The sequence below is a fragment of the Chelonia mydas genome, chromosome 9 (assembly GCF_015237465.2).
Source record: "Chelonia mydas isolate rCheMyd1 chromosome 9, rCheMyd1.pri.v2, whole genome shotgun sequence".
NCBI lineage: Eukaryota > Metazoa > Chordata > Testudines > Cheloniidae > Chelonia > Chelonia mydas.
Window position 1 is genome coordinate 81,149,898 of NC_057855.1, and position 19,245 is coordinate 81,169,142.

General features: G+C 39.1%; 1 protein-coding gene across 2 annotated transcripts in view; it reads right to left on the reverse strand.

Moving 5' to 3' along the window:
* Positions 1 to 201: 201 nt before the first annotated feature.
* ABCB7 (ATP binding cassette subfamily B member 7) overlaps positions 202 to 19,245 on the reverse strand; it is a 65,681-nt gene continuing 46,637 nt past the window's right edge. For both annotated transcript variants that reach the window (XM_037908160.2, XM_037908161.2), the window contains exons 9-16: positions 18,410 to 18,584; positions 16,448 to 16,605; positions 15,718 to 15,881; positions 15,421 to 15,550; positions 14,768 to 14,939; positions 6,114 to 6,217; positions 3,615 to 3,722; positions 202 to 917 (exon numbers count right to left, since the gene is read on the reverse strand). In XM_037908160.2, the coding sequence (XP_037764088.1) occupies positions 699 to 917; positions 3,615 to 3,722; positions 6,114 to 6,217; positions 14,768 to 14,939; positions 15,421 to 15,550; positions 15,718 to 15,881; positions 16,448 to 16,605; positions 18,410 to 18,584 (1,230 nt within the window). In that variant the 3' untranslated portion in view covers positions 202 to 698. The remainder of the gene's footprint in view (positions 918 to 3,614; positions 3,723 to 6,113; positions 6,218 to 14,767; positions 14,940 to 15,420; positions 15,551 to 15,717; positions 15,882 to 16,447; positions 16,606 to 18,409; positions 18,585 to 19,245) is intronic.

Genomic DNA, 19,245 nt, shown 5'->3' on the forward strand with positions numbered 1-19,245 from the left:
TCAAATTATATTCTTTAATTAGAGATTTTAAATACTTCTTAAAAATACATATTACTTCCTCTTTAATGGGACAACTATGAAGTTTTCCAGAAAGGAAAATGCAGAGTTATTCTGAAGGAACAACTGAGCAGGGTTGTTCCAAATTTGAGTTTGCTACTAGAGGTTTTTTTGCTTTGTTGTTCTTAAAAAGGAAACACGTTATTTCAAACCAGAGAATCATTTAATAACTAAGATCATCTTATTTTTTAGCATACAAATTCAAGTTAGCTGAATCACATTAAAAATATAAAACACCTTTACCAGCCATCAATGGTGGAAAATAAACAAAGAACAAGTCTGTTTACCGATTAATGATACAGTTCAAACAATTCCATCTTTGCCAGCTGAAATGATCTAGGTCACTTGACAAGTGATTGCCAGTAAAATGTATAAATGTCTGAAACTTCCATAAAAATACGCCTTGTTAATTAGCAATAAATTGAGAGTTTTTCAAAACCTCTTTAAATATTAGAGATTCTGAGAGATGTAGAAATAAATCCTTTGGTTAAAGAAGTTATGCTGCGTTGAGATACCGTAAAAAAAACAAAACCAACCAGGAAGTGTCTGAATCGTTTATGTTTCCAAATCACAGCTGTGCTTCAGTGCAGTCCTGTATTACCCTTTAACCGGCAGCAGAAATTTAATCCTGCATCACACACTTAGCACGAACAGTTTCCACAGCCCTTCACACTGTTGATAATTTCCTCTTGTAGTTTCTTCCTTTCCTCTTCTTTGGACATATGGTTATTTCTTTCTTCCCATTTCTGGTTGACATTACTATTTAGTATTCTGCTGCTCTGTGTGTGCCACATCTCATAGTAGAGACTGCTGGGACTGGCCAGAAGATGTAAATGGCTACCACGCTCAGCAACTTTACCCTGTAAAATATATATACAGTTAGTGATTGAACGCTATCAGATCTTTAGATCGGGGTTCTCAAACTTCATTGCACCATGACCCCGCTTTGACAACAAAAATTACAACAAAAACATGACACCAAGGGGTGGGGGAGGGGTGGCAAAGCCTATGCCTGAGCCCTGCTGCCCCGGGCAGGGGGGCCAGAGCTGAAGCCAAAGGGCTTCAGCCCCACCACCCAGGGCTGAAGCCAAAGCCTGAGCCCCTCTGCCCAGCGCTGAAGCCCTGGAGTTTTGGCCCTGGGTGGTGGGGCTCAAGCTTTGGCCCGAGCCCTAGCAAGTTAACGCCAGCCCTAGAGACCCCATTAACACAGGGTTGCGACCAACTTTTGGGGTCTTGACCCACAGTTTGAGAACCGCTGCTCTAGAGTATGAAGGTGACAAAAGCATGGGCCAGACAGTTTCACAGTGTAGCTAAGAGAAATCCTCCTCTTTAGTAAGGAGGTGAAACCCACAGAGACAGGCTCATTTAGAGGGAGCACTGTATGTATGGACTCAGTCTTCTCAGGCCACACTCCATGTTAAAGACAGAGAGCTGTAGTCTTCTCTGGGTTATGAAAATTAGGTGCAGACCTCAGGTCTCAGCTGGGCAAAGTTCACAGCTTGACTACACGAAAAACTACCAGTTTAAACTAAGATACAATTTAAACTAGGGTTAGCACTATACATAAGAGCTAGGGTTTATTATTAAACAGTGCATATGCCATATGAACGCTCCAAAAATAAAAAATATATCTGCCTTATCTTGACTTAGTTTAAATTGACTAGGAATAAATTTATGCTAAACTGAATTAAGCCATTATTAAACCAAAAATAAGAATGTCCACACAAGGATTTGCACAATTAAACCAAATTGATTTAAAACCTGATTTAAGTTAAATTGGTGCAACCTCTGTGTTTTGATAAGGCCTCAGTTGCTCCTATGTTAGAAAGTTCAGTCACTCAAATTATATTGGCAACTAAGTGTGTGCGCTCTCTGTGGGTCCAAAAGCTAAGCTCACTTATTAGACTGCATAATAAAAGCTACAAATGTGTTATTTTGATTATTGATTCATATAAGGAGAAAATACTAAACCCTGTGGTGTAATATTTACATCATGCAGCAAAACGGTTATACAATTTTCCAGCTCCTTCTCCTTTCCTGATCCTTATTTAATTGGTTGCCATTATTGTACCCTGCACACAAGCAGGGTTTCATGAACCAGCCTGCCAGCAGGGAGTGATGCATCATGTTGCCTGACTGAGCACATCACTCAGTCTCTACTGAAACAGGAGCTTGGAAAAGCAAGACAACTGATGAACCTAAGCATCCCAGCTGTTCAGCTAACACTAATGAACTAGTTTAATTGTGTTTCTTTTTAAATCCAACAATTATACTATAATACAAAACACACTTTTACTGTGTTGTGCTACATTATATAATTCATGGATTGGATCATTACATATGGTTATAAACCACACTAAATGTTGCGCTAGGTCTGACTTTTTATAGAAAAGTAGGGGCACATGAACGTATGCTATTTAAATGTTTAGCAAAAGCAGCAAACAGCAGACAGGTGGGAAGTGAGTTTACTCCATTATCTAATTTTGTCTCTTCCATCTGAATCTCAGTGATATTGAGAAATACCATTAACTCACTTCAAAAGTTTGTTTAAGAAATTCTAGCACAATCAGTTAACATACCAAAGAAATATCTGTCTGTTTTCTTCTCGATATATACCATTTTAATATTTTAGTCAATGAAGATTTCAATGGATTCAAGTACATGAACAGCAAATAAAGCAGATGAAGAGCACACTACTAAATTTAACAAATTTAAGAAGATCCATAACCAGCAGACAAAACCTAAATCACTAATATCTACGGAGATACCGATTTTAAAAAGCTATTAAGTGATTTTTAGGGGCACTTTTATTTTAACTTGGTTACTCAGATTGTAACAGAGAGGAAGGTGGACATAGAATAGACAGAGTATGAGATGATGGCTGAACAGAGATATTAATCAAATATTGAAAGAGTCTCTTTTTGGGGGTGGAGAAAAAGACAGAGGGAATAATTACAATTTTCTAGAGCTACCAGCCACAATAGAGTGGTGCTCAGATTTCTACCATAATTAGATGGAACAATCCTGCAACAATTTTATCTGCAGAAACACAGAGCACACTGCTCTCTTTTCTATTGAAAGTGAGAAACCAGGGATGTATCTGAAAAATGGCCACTCTCACTGGGCAATGAAAATGAAATATAAATTGGGGGAACACATTAGGAATCCAACATGAGAGAAATCCATAATAGAGGTAAATTGTACACCACTTAAACCAATACCAGATTGCCCAGTGAATAGGATTTACAGTAATCCACTTAAAACATTAGTAACTACATGTAGTTAAAAGTATTATACAAGCGCACTACAACATATAAAAACACAGACATACATATGTACAGATACACTAAATTTCTGTCATTGATAAGTTGTATTTGTTGCAAGAAAAATGACTATGTATGAGAAATTTGGGGTAGATTTTTCAGACATGGTTCATGTCCAACAAAGGCAGTTCAGTTCTGTATACTCAGAAATAATTTATAGATTTCAAAAGCACACAGTCACTAAAACATGCACATCATGTCAAAGTTGAATTACATAGGGTGATACTCTCTCACCTGATCTAGGACAAGGATTTCATCTGCATCAACTACTGTTGACAATCTGTGTGCAATGAAAACAGTTGTTCTGTGCTTCACCAGGTCCCTCATGGCACTGAGAATGTTCTGCAAATTAAAAATGTACGTCTATATGTGTGCATTTAAGAGGAAATAAAATCAGGTCGTGTAACACTTCAAACAAAGTTTTAATGAATGCTGAAGAATGTCTTCGAAGCCCCAAATTGAAAAATATCTGGAACTATTTCTGGAAGAAGCAACACAAAGCCTAGAATAAGACATCAGTAGCTCTGTGAAAATCCTCAAAGTGGAGCTTTACAGTGTGAAGGAAAGCCAAAGGAGGTTACACTTCTCTAGGAAATTTAAACATCTCAAGAGGGTAGAGGAAGGGAAGTGTTTGCTCACCTTCAGGAAAAAAAAAAAAGTTTGTAGTATGACTGTACAAGAAACAGTGCTGATAGCTGTGGCATGTGCAGGTATAACGTTTTACTCTCCAAATCAACAAAAATTAAAGAACAGCTAAGACTGTCTACACGATGGAGATTATACCAGTATAAGTATGCCACGGGAGCCATGTTCACCTAACCTGCCACATATATGCAGCCGATGCTGATGAAAGGGGATTTTCCATTGGTGTAGGAACACCATCTCCCCAAATAATGGTAGTTAGGTTGACAGAAAATATTCTTAATAGACATAGCTGCGTCTATGGGGGTTAGGTCAACACAGTTATGTCGATCAGGAGGTGTGGATTTTTCACACCGTGGTTGAAGTAGCTACAACGACCTAAATTTTAAATGTAAACCCTGGCCTGTGTCAACAAGGAACACAAATATTCCCAAAACCACAACAGCCCAAGGAAATATTTACTATCTACAGCCAACCCCATCAAGTCAGAAGCAGTGTTTCCTTTTCCATCTTCACGAGCTGCATACCTCAGATGCAAAAGTATGATTTGAGGCTATGTCTACAATGCAATAAAAGACCTGCAGCGTGGCCACAGAGAGCCCAGGTTAACTGACGCAGGGTCCGAGACTAGATGTCATGGGTGTTTTACCACAGTGTAGACATACACAAGCTCTCTTAGGGTAACTACTATACAAGCTGGGATATCCATTTTGTTTTCTTTAAATAAAGCTAGCCTCTGTCAGAAAACATTGTGATTACAAGATATACATTTCTGGAAAGAACTCATTTTTATTTGCTGCCTTTAAAATGCAGCTGTGTTGTGCAAACATTCAGCTTTGTTTGGCAACCTTGCAATAAATATAGCAAAATGAGAGGAAAAAAAGTAGTACTGTTCAGAAATCTTTGTCCCAAATGATAAAAACACAAGTCCAGGGAAGTGGTCTACTTCAGACAGGGGGATCATTATTTATATTATACACCATAAGCATGTACCAAGTGTACATTAAATGACTTCCCTATGTCTGTAAAATAAGCACAGTCTAGTGATCAGCGGTCAAAGTATGCCAAATAATCTACACAAGTGGAAACAATTTGCAAACGGGCATTCTTTTAGCTCTAGTTTTAGAAAATGCGATTAGTTCATGAAATTACTGTTACTGCTGAGATTTCTGTATTTAGCACAAAGATGTGGTTATGAAGTCTGATGCAGTTGCTGTGGTAGTGTCATGACATCTGTGTCACAACATCCTGATATTTCACAGCCCCTTCTATGAAATGAATATAAATTAATACCAGCAATGTAGGGTATGCGTACCTGACTTGCATCTCAGTATGATGCTCCACAATGAATGAAAGGTTTTCTATTTTGCAGTATGTCACAATCATTTAAATGACCTATATTGTAATGAATGTTAAACAGCACCCAAATTCCTCTATTTAAAGTGGACTAGGCTTCAGACACCATGAGTACATTAGCAACTGCAACACTTTCAAATGATGTCGGCTTACTGCTGCAACAGGATGTCACGCTGTAAAACAGGACAGTAGTTCAGATGTGGACCTGACATTGCTGGCTCTGGCTCCATGTAGGTTGGGAATCTCAAGGTACATCTATGCTGCAATAAGAAGCCTGTGGCATGGCTACGGCTGGCTGGGTCAGCTGACTCAGGTTCTGCAGGGCTCAGGCTCATGAGGCTATAAAATTGCAATACAGAGTTTGGGCTTGGGGTGGAGCCCAGGCTCTCAGACCCTGAGATGCGGGAGGGTCTCAGAGACCAGGATTCTGCCCCAGGCCAAATGTCTACATCACAATTTTACAGTCCCGTGAGTCCAAGCCAGAGTCAGCTGACCTGGGCTCCGAGTGCAGTGCCAGGTTTTTTTTTTAATCTCAGTGTAGACATACCCTTAGTGTCTCAACTTTTGGCCTTCGGGGAAAGATTCTTTACTCTTCTCATTGGCAATACTAAAGAATGGCATTAGAGTAGCTAGACAAAAAGCAAACATAAAATCTCTTCTGGGAGGAGATTGGAGGACCAGCAAAGTTGGACACAATGCAGCTGAAAAGGCTTTAGATTCTTTATCCTAATTTACCTCTTCTGTAATTGAATCTAAAGAGGATGTGGCTTCATCGTAGAGAATAATAGGAGGATTCTTTAAGATGGCTCTGGCAATAGCAACTCTTTGCTTTTCCCCTCCTGAGCAACAGAGAAAAAAAAAAAGGTTACTTTTGCCTTGATCACCACAACATAGTATTCTAACACCTGTGATAAAGAGAGAGATGTACGAAGAGGATACATCTGAAGCCCTTTTTCATTCATTTTTGCCATGCAAACATTTCATATAAAAAGAGAGGGATTACAGCCACATTACAAGAAACCTCCACTCATTTTGCTCTTCAGAATCTTGAAACTTACCTGATAATTTTCACATGGGACTAAAGTCCATTTGAGGTTGAAATGACAATTGGAATGACTACGCTTCTGGCTGCCACCAACAGCCATTTTCTGAATAGTGACACCAGATGTATTAGTCAAATGTAAGACTGATTTCAATTTTGAAATCAGTGTTAAAGCTGGACAGAAAGTAACCTTGCAAACACAATTTAGTGGGGGCAACAAAGTGCTCAAGTGTAAAGAGCCCAGCGGTACTTTGAAATAATACTTTGCTCTTATATGGCCCTTTTTATTTCACGTACAAATCTTAAAGTGCATTAAAAAGGAAGCCAAGAATCATTATTCCCATTTTGCAGATGGGGAAACAGTTACAGAGAGGCAAAGTGACTAGTGCAAGATCAGACATGTCAGTAACAGAACCAGGAATAGAACTCAATCTTTTGATTCCAGTTTGCAGGGTACTGAATTGGTTTCATGCTGCTTCTGACTCAGGACTAAAACACTCGTACACAATGTTCCATGCCTGAAATAGCCTCCATCATCACATGAACCTTGCAGCATCACATGCTGCCACCAAATCTCTCTCACGACTCACTTCCGCTATTTGCCTTTACTCAGGTGCTCCCTAAAAATCCAATACGGTCATGTAAACATGATTCTTAAACTGAATGCAGCAGCCTGAAGTTCTTGCATACACAACACCTAACACCCCCCAATGAATGATCCCCTAAGCACCCTTTTTTCTACCTTGTGGTTCTGTTGTTCACTAATCCCCACTCTGACATTCTATACCATGGGGGCGCATCCTGGAACCCCCATATGTCTCATTTTTATATAATCGTGATCTTACATTTAAAGCATGCCTTGTAAGGTCTCAGGGGAAAGGTTATCATATGCTGAAAGTCAGTTCTCTATACATATATGTGTATCATTGGAGCATCAGAAGTTATGAGAATTGTGTTGTATGGTGGTCACTAAAACATGCTGTAAGTCTGGGGAATCAACCCCAGAGGCAACAGCAAGGAAAGTAACCAACACCTGGGTGGGGCGTCAATCAACCCATCAACAACCATTGTCCAGCAAGGGAGCTACAATGCAATGACTCACCTGCATGGGGCCCACATTAGGGGAACTGCTCAACTTTGCCTGGAGACTCAGCAATGCCCCCAGACATGCCTGGACTTGTGTTTTCCAAACACATGGACTGAGGGTATAAAACCAAACACAGGAGGCTCATGCTGGGCCTTTTCTCCTTCACCCACCTATGGTACAAGCAACAAGGATACTCTGAAGACTCCAACTGAGGGGACTGGCCCAGATTTCAAAGATGAAATCTGTATATTAAAAGGACTGCAATATCCAGTGGGGTGAGAAAAATTGCTTAGTCTAGTTTTTCCCAGTCTAATAAGGTTGAGAGTTTAGACTGCGTGCTTATATTTTATTTCTTATGGTGATTAACTCTGACTTTTTGCCTATCACTTAAAATCTATTTTTTGTAATCAATAAATTTGTTTTACTGTTTATCTTCACCAGTGAGTTTGTATGAAGTATGTGGCAAATCTGCTCAGGTTTTTGAAAGGCTGGTGTAGATCCACTTTCCACTGATGAAGCGATGAACCAATTAATAAATTTGCACTGCTCAAGACGGTATACTCCTGCGGTACGGTGCTGGGGGGATTTGGCTCTGGTGTCTTTCTCTGTGTGATTTATGAATGGCTCTGGGAGCATTCATGAAATCTAGCTGGGTGTGTGGGGCTCCACATGCTGGTGTACTGAGTGATCACAGCAGCTGGAGGGGTTTGCTGCTGGTGACTAGCAAGGCATTGTGAGAGACAGCCCAGGCTAGAGAGAGTTAAGGGGGCACAGCGGTTCCACAGTCCCAGGCTGCACCCCGGGAATCCAGTCACACCTACCATCTTGTGTTGATATAAAACTTACTTATTGTATAATCTGTGTATATAAGAATGTGGTTAAACTGAGCAATAAACAGAAGTTGCACTATTTGCCCAAGATGTTATTTTTACTTCTCTCTTTTAAGAAATATCTAGTATGAAGATTACTACTGTCTGTTAGAGCCGGTGCTTGAAAAGCATGCGGTGATCCTGTAATCGGTGGCCTCCTCTTATGCAGTTGGTTTGCAGCATATACAGTTGCTTCATGTTTTTCTTTATGCACAATCCAGCAACTCAGTGTTCAATGAATATTTTAAAATGCTTAATACTGTAGACAAATAAAAACCACGTTTATATCAATATTTAAAATTGTAATTTATATTGCCTGCATAGGCTAAAACTGTTTTGATATCTGTTGTTCACTCTCTATGTAAACAGTGAATTTTACAATGTTTACTGTCCATTAAGCATTTTACTCAGGGCATTTAATGAATATAAAAGTTTCCATTTTAACAAACGCTCTTCCCCACTGCACCTTTTATTTCAGCATTACACAAGTGAGGAGAATCATCATGCAATATTTGTAATGTTTCCTCCGTCAGATTAAGATCTATAGACACAAACATACAATAGGTAGATATTTCTTCTTGTTAAAGCTAATTTAGTGACACTAGAGAGATGTCAATTCACTGACTTGACTGAAAGTTGCCCACATTAAGCACAGGCTAGTTACCCATTGCAAAAAAGTTTTAAACTCTGTAAATGTGCTGTTGGCTTGCTACAATTTACATCCCACAATTTTACAATGACCACCACTGGATTACTTGAACAAAAGGATCTTTTACTACAGCAAGTAAGCCATTTGCATACAGAATTCTAACCATGTGCTCCACTCCAGAGGATGAACATCTATGAGAATGAGAGCTCGTAATTACATTTCCCCAGATTTCTAATGAAAAGTGCTGCCACACGTTTTCCATCTGGAAGTCCATTATTTCTCTTCCTCCTCCATCAAAGCTTATTTTTAGTATCACCAGTAGGGTAGCCTACCTTTTTTTTTTTTTTTTTTTTTACTGAAACATCCTCTGTTTATGAACAGTGGCCCCTCAAACTCAGCTTCTCCGATTGTTAAAATGAAATATGTGGATTTCAATGCAGCCCACTTAAAATACATAACGTACTCACCGTCTTCCCCCTAGTTTTCCCTTGCACCCTCTACTAGAATGCTTTGGGGGAAAAAACCTCATGGGAAAGGATTGAGTATTTTCCCTCAGGAAATGTGAGGCTGAACTTCTTGTTTTAAGCTCTAATGAACTAAAGCAGATAAGCATTTGGGGAAGAGGGTCTGGTTTCCATTTCACAATTCCAGAAAAAATATGAAACTTGAAAGTCATTATCACATTGATGGTACTCAAATGGAGTTGCTTCGTAAAGTCAGGGGGTTATCTATAAAAGTGAACTAGTGGCAAGGTGTATCAAGTCCATTAAACAAACAGGATATAACCATTTCAGTAATAAGGGATTTGTAGTACAACAGACGAAGTTTGGCATCACAAGTTGCATTAAAACTGTAAATATAGCTCTAACTAGTAAAACATGTTATATCAGAATCCAGATGAAAGAGAGTTAGAAACATTAAAGCCCAAAATTGTCAACTAATTTTCAAATGCCTCTCTTTAAGGATTCCAGTTTGAGAGATGTTGGGCCCAGAAAGGTGCTGAACACACACAACTTCAATAGAGTTCAATTCAATATGCCATTTGAAGCACCCAAAATTAGTGGCTATTTCTGAAAGTATTGGCTTAAGCCTCCCTGGCACCTTGATCATATGTAAAAGTTATGATACATGTTAACGACTACTGTCCACTTTCTCATAGTCATCTAATTTAGTGTCAGATGTAAATGAGTAGGGAAACAGAGCTAGGGAAATACAGCCAAGACGGAGCTACCATAAGGTGGGGTGCATAACTGGTTGGAAAACTGTTCCCAGAGAGTAATCATCAGTGGTTCACAGTCAAGATGGAAAGGGATAATGAGTGGGGTCCCGCAGGGATCAGTTCTGGGTTTGGTTCTGCTCAATATCTTCATCAATGATTTAGATAATAGCATAGAGTACACTTATAAAGTTTGCAGATGATACCAAGCTGGGAGGGGTTTCAAGTGCTTTGGAGGATAGAATTAAAATTCAAAATGATCTGGACAAACTGGAGAAATGGTCTGAACTGAAATAAATAGGATGGAAGTCAATAAGGTCAAATGCAAAGTACTCCACTTAGGAAGGAACCATCAGTTACACACGTATAAAATGGGAAATGACTGCCTACGAACGAGTACTGCACAAAGGAATCTGGGGGTCAGTGAATCACAAGCTAAATATAAGTCAACAGTGTAACGCTTCTGGGGAAAAAAAAGAAAAAAAAAGGGAACATCATTCTGGGCTTATTAGCAGGAGTGTTGTAAGCAAGACACAAGAAGTAATTCTTCTGCTCTCCTCTGCACTGGTTAGGCCTCAACTGGAGTACTGTGTCCACTTCTGGGCACCACATTTCAGAGCAGAGCAACAAAATGATTAAAGGTCAAGAAAACATGACCTATGAGGGAAGAGTGAAAAAACTGGGTTTGTTTAGTCTGGAGAAGAGACGACAGAGGGGACACGATAACAGTTTTCAAGTACATAAAAAGGTGTTACAAGGAGGATGGAGAAAAATTGTTCTGCTTAACCTCTGAGGATAGGATAAGAAGCAATGGGCTAAAATTGCAGCAAGGGCAGTTTAGGTTGGACAGCAGGAAAAACTTCCAAACGGTCAGGATAATACTTAGTCCTGCCATGAGTGCAGGAGACTGGACTAGATGACCTCTCAAGGTCCTTCCAGTCCTACGATTTTATGATTCGAGCTGCTTGTTCACTCCAATGTCAAAGGCACATCCCCAACTGCTTCTTTGCCAACTAGAAAATTCAAATCACTCTGATTTTTATTGATACATGATTTTTCAAACACATTTTGCATTTCAACACAAAAGCCTTAAAAAAACAAACCCACAACAAAAAAGACCAAATAATTATAATTTTAAAATTGCATTTTTTCACCGCAATTTAAGTGCTTCTTCCATAAAAACGTGTGTTGTGTGTGTAGTCAAGATCACCATGGTGACAAAGTGTAAAATGGTGTAAATGTTTCCTCAACTTTCAAAAAAAGACTTCTGCCCAAGAGTCTCAAGGTCAGAAAGGCAAGAACTTCTCCCCATAACTAATGGGAGGAGTGTGTTTCAAGACACAACATTTGATTTTACAACAGCCATTTCTGATGGTGGGGCCATTGTTTGAAGTTGCAAGGTTTGAGATATTAGCAGTATTGGAGAAAACAGTGTAAGAATAAAGCCAGCTTGCATCCTGCAAGTCATACACAATATTACTGGCCAAAATGTTTTTATCCCTATCTGCTAGGTTCTGCATCATTCTGTCTTGCTTATATCTCATCTTCTTCTACTCCCTCACTCAGCCCTTGGGCTATACAAATTCTGCTTCCCTTCAAGTGTCCACAAATGACTTTATGCTTTCTCCTGCACCTGGAATGCCCTCCCCAACCCTCTATGCACACAGCCTCCATGTCATGCAATCACTCTTTCCTGACAACCCATTTCTCTCCACCTCTCCAGTAATGTCCCCACTTTTATGTTATTCTAATAAAGTTCTTTTTTAAAAAAGGAATAAAACTCTCCTTGTGAAATAAGGCAAATGCTCAAATATGCCAATTTTCAGACATTAACTTTAATCTTCTCATATATTTCATTTAAATTTCATCAAGTGGCTTTTAGTCATGGACAAAAGCACTTTTCTTTGGGAACTTTTAGATTACTGAAATAACAATATGGCTTTGAATAGATATTTTCTTTCAACATGCACCTTAAGAACAATGCACACACTACTGCATACACTGGCATATGGATTTGGTCAGAAGCAGATGTTGCCTTACATCTTTGAAACCCATAACAGAAAATGGATTCAGGCACCTACGAGTTTTGTCATCACCACACCTTGCACTTTCCAGAATATTTACCAACGAGGAAAATCAATTCCATTAGCAGAATAAGTGTGGGAGTACTTCATGAAATGGCTACCACATTCCACTTTCATTCAGCTATATATTATAAAATATTTGTAAGCACCATAAGAATACAGACTACTACGTAAAATGTAACATTTATTCTTGTTACGATTGTTTCATCCAGCAAGATAAACAATGATTTTAGTTTTGCATTATTCAACATGTACAATTCATAGGTTAATAATGTTGACAATGTCTTGAGCACAAATCTAACAGCTTATTTCCAAATAAAACTTTAGGTTTAAAAGATGGCTAAGGTTGAAACACTCAATTAAAAAACACGTACGCAAGCACACATACACCAATAAAACCACAAAATTCTACATCTTAAACCCCCCACATCCACCCACCCCAAAAGCCCTACAAACAAACAAGGTAAGGCATCCAGACATTTCCTAACAGCCATGCAATCAGTCATCCATCACTCGCTATCACCCACTTAACTCTGTCCCAGTAAGGATGCCAGCCTTCCACCCCCACTTTCCTCAAACATGCATATGTGTAATTTTACAGAACTGTGCAGAAGGGGCAGTGGCGGGAAGAGAGAGGAGATAGTCCGGTCTGACTGTGGTATGGAGGTGGAATTTTGGCAGGGTGATGCTGAAAGGCTGGCATCCCTACTGAGTTAAGGTTGTGGTACAATCTCTGTAGTATATGTTGGTTGTGCTGCTGGGTGAGGTGTGTGTCTCTGGGTGGAGCAGCACAGGGTATGTTAACTTTTTATTTCCTTGCTTTTTTAGACGCGGCAAAGAGTCCTGTGGCACCTTATAGACTAACAGACGTATTGGAGTACAAGCTTTCGTGTGTGAATACCCACTTCGTCAGATGCATGCAGTGGAAATTTCCAGAGGAAGGTATAAATATGCAAGCAAAATCAGGCTAGGGATAATGAGGTTTGTTCAGTCAGGGAGGATGAGGCCCTCTTCTAGCAGTTGAGGTGTAAACACCAAGGGACGAGAAACTGCTTTTGTAGTTGGCTAGCCCTTCACAGTCTTTGTTTAATCCTGAGCTGATGGTGTCAAATTTGCAAATGAACTGAAGCTCAGCAGTTTCTCTTTGAAGTCTGATCCTGAAGTTTTTTTGCTGCAGGATGGCTACCTTTAAATCTGCTATGTGTATCCAGGGAGATTGAAGCGTTCTCCTACAGGTTTTTGTATATTGCCATTCCTAATATCTGATTTGTGTCCATTTATCCTTTTACGTAGGGACTGTCCAGTTTGGCAGACGTACATAGCAGAGGGGCATTGCTGGCACATGATGGCGTATATTACATTGGTGGACGTGCAGGTGAATGAACCGGTGCTAGCGTGGCTGATCTGGTTAGGTCCTGTGATGGTGTCGCTGGTGTAGATATGTGGGCAGAGTTGGCATTGAGGTTTGTTGCATGGATTGGTTCCTGAGTTAGAGTTACTATGGTGCGGTGTGTCGTTGGTGGTGAGAATATGCTTCAGGTTGGCGGGCTGACTGTGGGCGAGGACTGGCCTGCCTCCCAAGGCCTGTGAAAGTAAGGGATCGTTGTCCAGGATGGGTTGTAGATCACTGATGATGCGTTGGAAAGTTTTTAGCTGAGGACTGTATGTGATGGCCAGTGGAGTTCTGTTGGTTTCTTTCTTGGGCTTGGCTCGCAGCAGGAGGCTTCTGGAGCCAGACGTGTACCCATAAGTGCCAATACTTCTGTTAGTCTACAAGGTGCCACAGGACTTTTTACCGCTTTTACAGATCCAAACTAACACGGCTACCCCTCGGATACTGGCTTTTTTAGGTTTTGTATTAGGTGTGTTATACAGCCAATAACCTTAACTGACAGAATGCAATGCGTATGTATTAATTTATATCGAATTCAAAATAGCAAGTTACAATTATAAAGTCCCTTTTACTATGAAAAGGATCAATTTCCAATGTACTGTACCGAGATACTGCATAACAGAGCTCGCTCAAAAAAAAAAAAATGTAGTAGCTCCACATTTATATTTAAAAATCCAAACTTGGAAGGTCTACAACACTTGTGTAAACCTACAAAACAACATTAGCAGCAACACACACCATCAAACCAAACACACCTGACATTCCAATTCTATTCATACATGTTTTTCTATGACCCCCACACACCATACTAGAAGGAAAAAAAGTCTATGTAATTCTGACATTACTTAATGTCCCCTGAAAATATATTCCTTTAAATACCTTCGAGAATACAGAGATCTTGAGCCACTGGTTTTAATATTTAACTCTACACTTATTACATGCCAGCTAAGAACTTCAAATTAATGACATCTCAGGGTGATGTGTGAACTGTGTACACAGTTTGGAGCTAGTGAAAAGGGTGCAAAGAATGTACATATTTATGGATTTACCTGAGAGCTTGAGTCCTCGTTCACCAACTTGTGTGTTGTACCCATTGGGCATTCGGGCAATAGAATCATGGATTCCTGCCAACTTTGCTACTGCATACACCTCTTCTGCTGATGCACCCATATTACCATATAAGAGGTTGTAGTAGATGGTGTTATGGAATAGAACGGCATCCTACAATTGTAAAGAGTATTTTAAACATGAAAATATGATTGATACTTCATGGGTGCAAGTTGGAAAAAAAACAAAACCCCAATACAGATTAGTTTATATTCTTCCACTGTGCCCTTAAGGGAAAAATGTTTCTGGGAAAACTAATTAGATGTTTCAATATCTTGAACAGATATAAAATATATTTTGAGTGAAATAATTAAGATCTTTATAATACATGCTCTAGTTTTACCATCTCACAACAAGTGTTAATGACTATGTAAAACATCGTGCAGGAAACCTCTTCATTTCCAGTAGTAATATCTCCTTGACGTTTCAAATATTAAAGTTACCAGGGTTCCTGAAATACTGAAGCAAGAGAGACTTTCAAATTAAGCCTAACAACACAACTGTGCGAACCTTGTCTTTCATTTGAACCAGAGCTTCTGAATATCAAAAGTTACACTATCAAGGACAACATCTGGGATATTATAAACCACTATACCTGAGGTACAACTCCTATAGCCTTTCTCAGGCTTTCCAAGCTGATGTCTTGTATATTCTGACCAGCAACATAAATGTTTCCTTTCTGGGGTTCAAAGAAGCGGAATAGTAATCTGACTATTGTGCTTTTTCTAAAATTGAGAGAAAGGTTGAAATAAAGGTTAAATTTTAGTTTAGCATTTGTAAAGCTCAATCAATATAAAAGTGTCACAGAAAAAAAAAATCGCCAAAGCAGAATAAAATCATATTTTCAAACTCCAATCAATGATGCAGAATTTGGCACAGTCCATTTACCCACCCTGACCCACTACCTCCTACAATGGCCACTTTCTTTCCTGCAGGGACTTCAAAAGACACTCCATTAAGGACTTTCTGCCCCTCAAGGTATTCAAAATACACGTTATCAAAGGCGATGGTAGCAGTCTGTGGTGTGATGTGCAGCGGTGGAGCCAGCTCTTTGTCCTATTAAAAAAAGAGTGCCACTTTACACACTGCCCAGAACGTATTTCAAACAGCTCAACAAGCTTAACAGTCAATTTCCTAATTCAAAAAGTGAAAGGCGGATGCTTTAGCTTTAACTAGTTAAAAATTATTTATTTCAGCCACACACGTGAAGATTGTGTTTCACTCCTCTCCTCCCCTGAAGGTCAAAAATTTCCCTTCTGATCATTCAGCTTCTAGTCAGCTTTTTTGCATAATAAATTCTGCATCATTAATTACAACTAAAAGACTTAAGAGCATGGTGCAAACACTAAAATAAAAAAATCTCAATACCAATACAGCTTCTCTGTGAAATAACATTCTCTCTTACCAAAAGGCTCTGCAAGTTAAAAGCAAAAGCTGTTCTACTAACTGCACTTAACACACAGAATGAACAGAGCTTCCTTACACAGCATCTCCTTGTAAAATAGAAATTAGCTCTAAAAGGTAACAGAGGATGAAGTGAGAACATTGCCAGGAAAAAAAAATACCCTATTAATGCTGAAGTACTTGGTAACTTTTTTTGAAGTACTTTCTAAATTACTTACTTTAATTCTTGTGTCTACGCTGAGGAGTGTAAACAAGGTGTTCATATCTATGAGAGCTTGCCTAGTCTCTCTGTACACTGTTCCCAGAAAGTTAAGCGGTAGAGAAAGCTGGAATAGCAGTCCATTCACCATTACCAGATCCCCAACTGTCAAGTTCCCTTAAAACAAAGATAAGGGACAGACAGCATTTATGTTAAGTATTTTACCAGGATGGCACATAAATATTTTAGGACTGTTAGTGTGAAATCCAGCATAGTCTGTGCTATACCACATTTACAACAGGACACAAGTGTTTAACAACACAAAAGAAAAGTCATTCTTGGAGGAGCACACTTTGTCCAGTGAAGTGCCACAGTCGTCACTTATGCTGATTTCATTAAGATATTAAATTATTTGGAAAAAGAAGCAGATAGCATAGTTATAAAATCACAGAAAATTCTAGACTGGGAGATGTTGCAAACGCCACTGTTTCTCTCTTTTCAATGAGTTCTAAAGGACCTTAGAAATACAGATAAGAAAAAACCAGTGGAACCTAGATATAGGGGCATCATTTCATGGACCAGAGAGGGAACAGAAATTTTCTATGTCTCTCTTGTGAGACCACACCTAGGATACTGTGTGACACTATGAGGAACTCAGTACCAAATACATTGAACAAGAAGATATTCAAAGGTCCCGCTGAAATGCATCCTAGAACACTCAAGGAGCTGACTGAGGAGATATCTGAGCCATTAACAATTATCTTTGAAAAGTCATGGAAGACTGAAGAGACTCCAGAAGACTGGAAAAGGCCAAATATAGTGCCAATCTATAAAAAGGGAAATAAGGACTATTACAGAATTACAGACCAGTCATCTTAACTTCTGTACCAGGAAAGATAATGGAAGAAATAATTAAGCAATCAATTTGCAATCAATTTGCCTAGGGAGGTTGTGGAATCGTCATCATTGGAGATTTTTAAGAGCAGGTTAGATAAACACCTGTCAGGAATGACCTAGATAATACTTTTAGTCCTGCTATGAGTGCAGGGGACTGGACTAGATGATCTCTCGAGGTCCCTTCCAGTCCTATGATTTTTCTGTAAACTCAAATTGGAGGTCCAAGAAAAGATCTCTCCCTCCGCCCCTAAGCGTGAACTGCATTAACAGAGAATTAACATTTAAATTCATGGTCATAACTTTCAATGGAGCAATATTCTGACAATTAGATGAAAAGCTTCTGTTGCCCTGTAAACAACATAACAGAACAGGGTTTTCATACAGTTAGTACTCCAGATTGGGATTTTTTTTTAAATTGCTGAATACTTGTATTTAACTTTAAGAATGTCACAGATGCAAGTGATTATTCACCTTCTAGAGTCAGTGAATTTGCAAGTATAATATGGTCTCCTCCTTTAAAGAGGAGAACCAGTTTCTAAAGCACAGGTCTCACTACCACACACATACATGACAGAATGAAGATACAATGGTATCAGATGAGAAGGCAAATGCTCACCCACTATCCCAGCAATAAAACAAACGCTAGCTATGTCCATGTCCAACAAAAAGAATTAAACAAAGTGGGATAAAAAGAATTAAAAAAACCAAACCACTGTCATTCTGACAGAAGTCAAAACCAAAAATGTGATTAAAAAATTGCATTTAGTTCAAAATGCCTGCAGTCCAGTAATACAGGTAAGCATAAGTTATCTTACGTTATCCTGCAGCCAAGTTTTATGTTGTTCTAGAATTTTGTTTTACTACTGGCAAGGATAGCTCAGTTAGAGTGTTAGCTACATGAAAAAGAGAAAAACTAGAAGAAAATGTTACCAAAAAATAGAATGAAACATCCATCCCCAAAACAACAAGAATTCAAAATTACAGCATCAGAAGCAGTAATATCAGTCTTTCTAAAATACTTTAATCCAGTTCAGTTATTAATGCAAAAGGGAACTTGCATTTTACTTAGAGTCAGATCAATTACCTGCAACGATTCCCTGACTAGCAAGCACCATAATGGCTGTTAAGCCAACGCTGAATATAGCGCTTTGCCCAAAGTTCAGCATAGCTAAGGTAGAGGTAGTCTTCAGTGAGGCATTTTCATAGGTCTTCAAAAATCCATCATATCGCTGGGCTTCATATTTTTCATTATTGAAATACTACAAGATAGATAAAGGTAGAAAGGTGTGACATTCTTAAAAATGTACTAGAGTCAGTGTACTTTAGCTAAACATAAGATTCATTGGAACATGTTACATCAGTCAAAAATTTATTAGATATCTACTCGGTGTGACATTAACTCTAATACCCAGAGACAGGTCCAAAAGGTGAGGATACAGAAGCCCAACCAGCAAGGGCCAAGGCCATGACCTGGTGAGAAGACCAGAGCCCACCTGGCATCTTCACCAGATTGCTGTTCCTGGACCTAGCTCAGGTGCTTCATCTTTTGTGTTGGTTGACCATCTTCTCTATCTGCCAGAACTTCCCTAATGCTGTGAGGATGGCAAGGTCCTCATGATTTTACTCCTCATCCAATCTCCATTTATGGGTCCTTCTCCACAGCAGCAGAAGCATAAAACTGATTATGACTCTGGGCAGTTTCGGGGCTGCCACAGGAATCTGTGCCAGTCCCTTTTCACTGCTGCTATTTACTCTTCTTCATGCAGATACTGTGGTTGAGGTACAGTGTTCGGAACAGTGCACATGCACTAGAATTGTCCATCTACTAGCTCAGAAAGACACCATCAAAATGGTTTACATTCAGAAGATACTTTTTGCAATCATGAAGGATAGGGGATTTTTGTTTTGTTTTAAATGAAA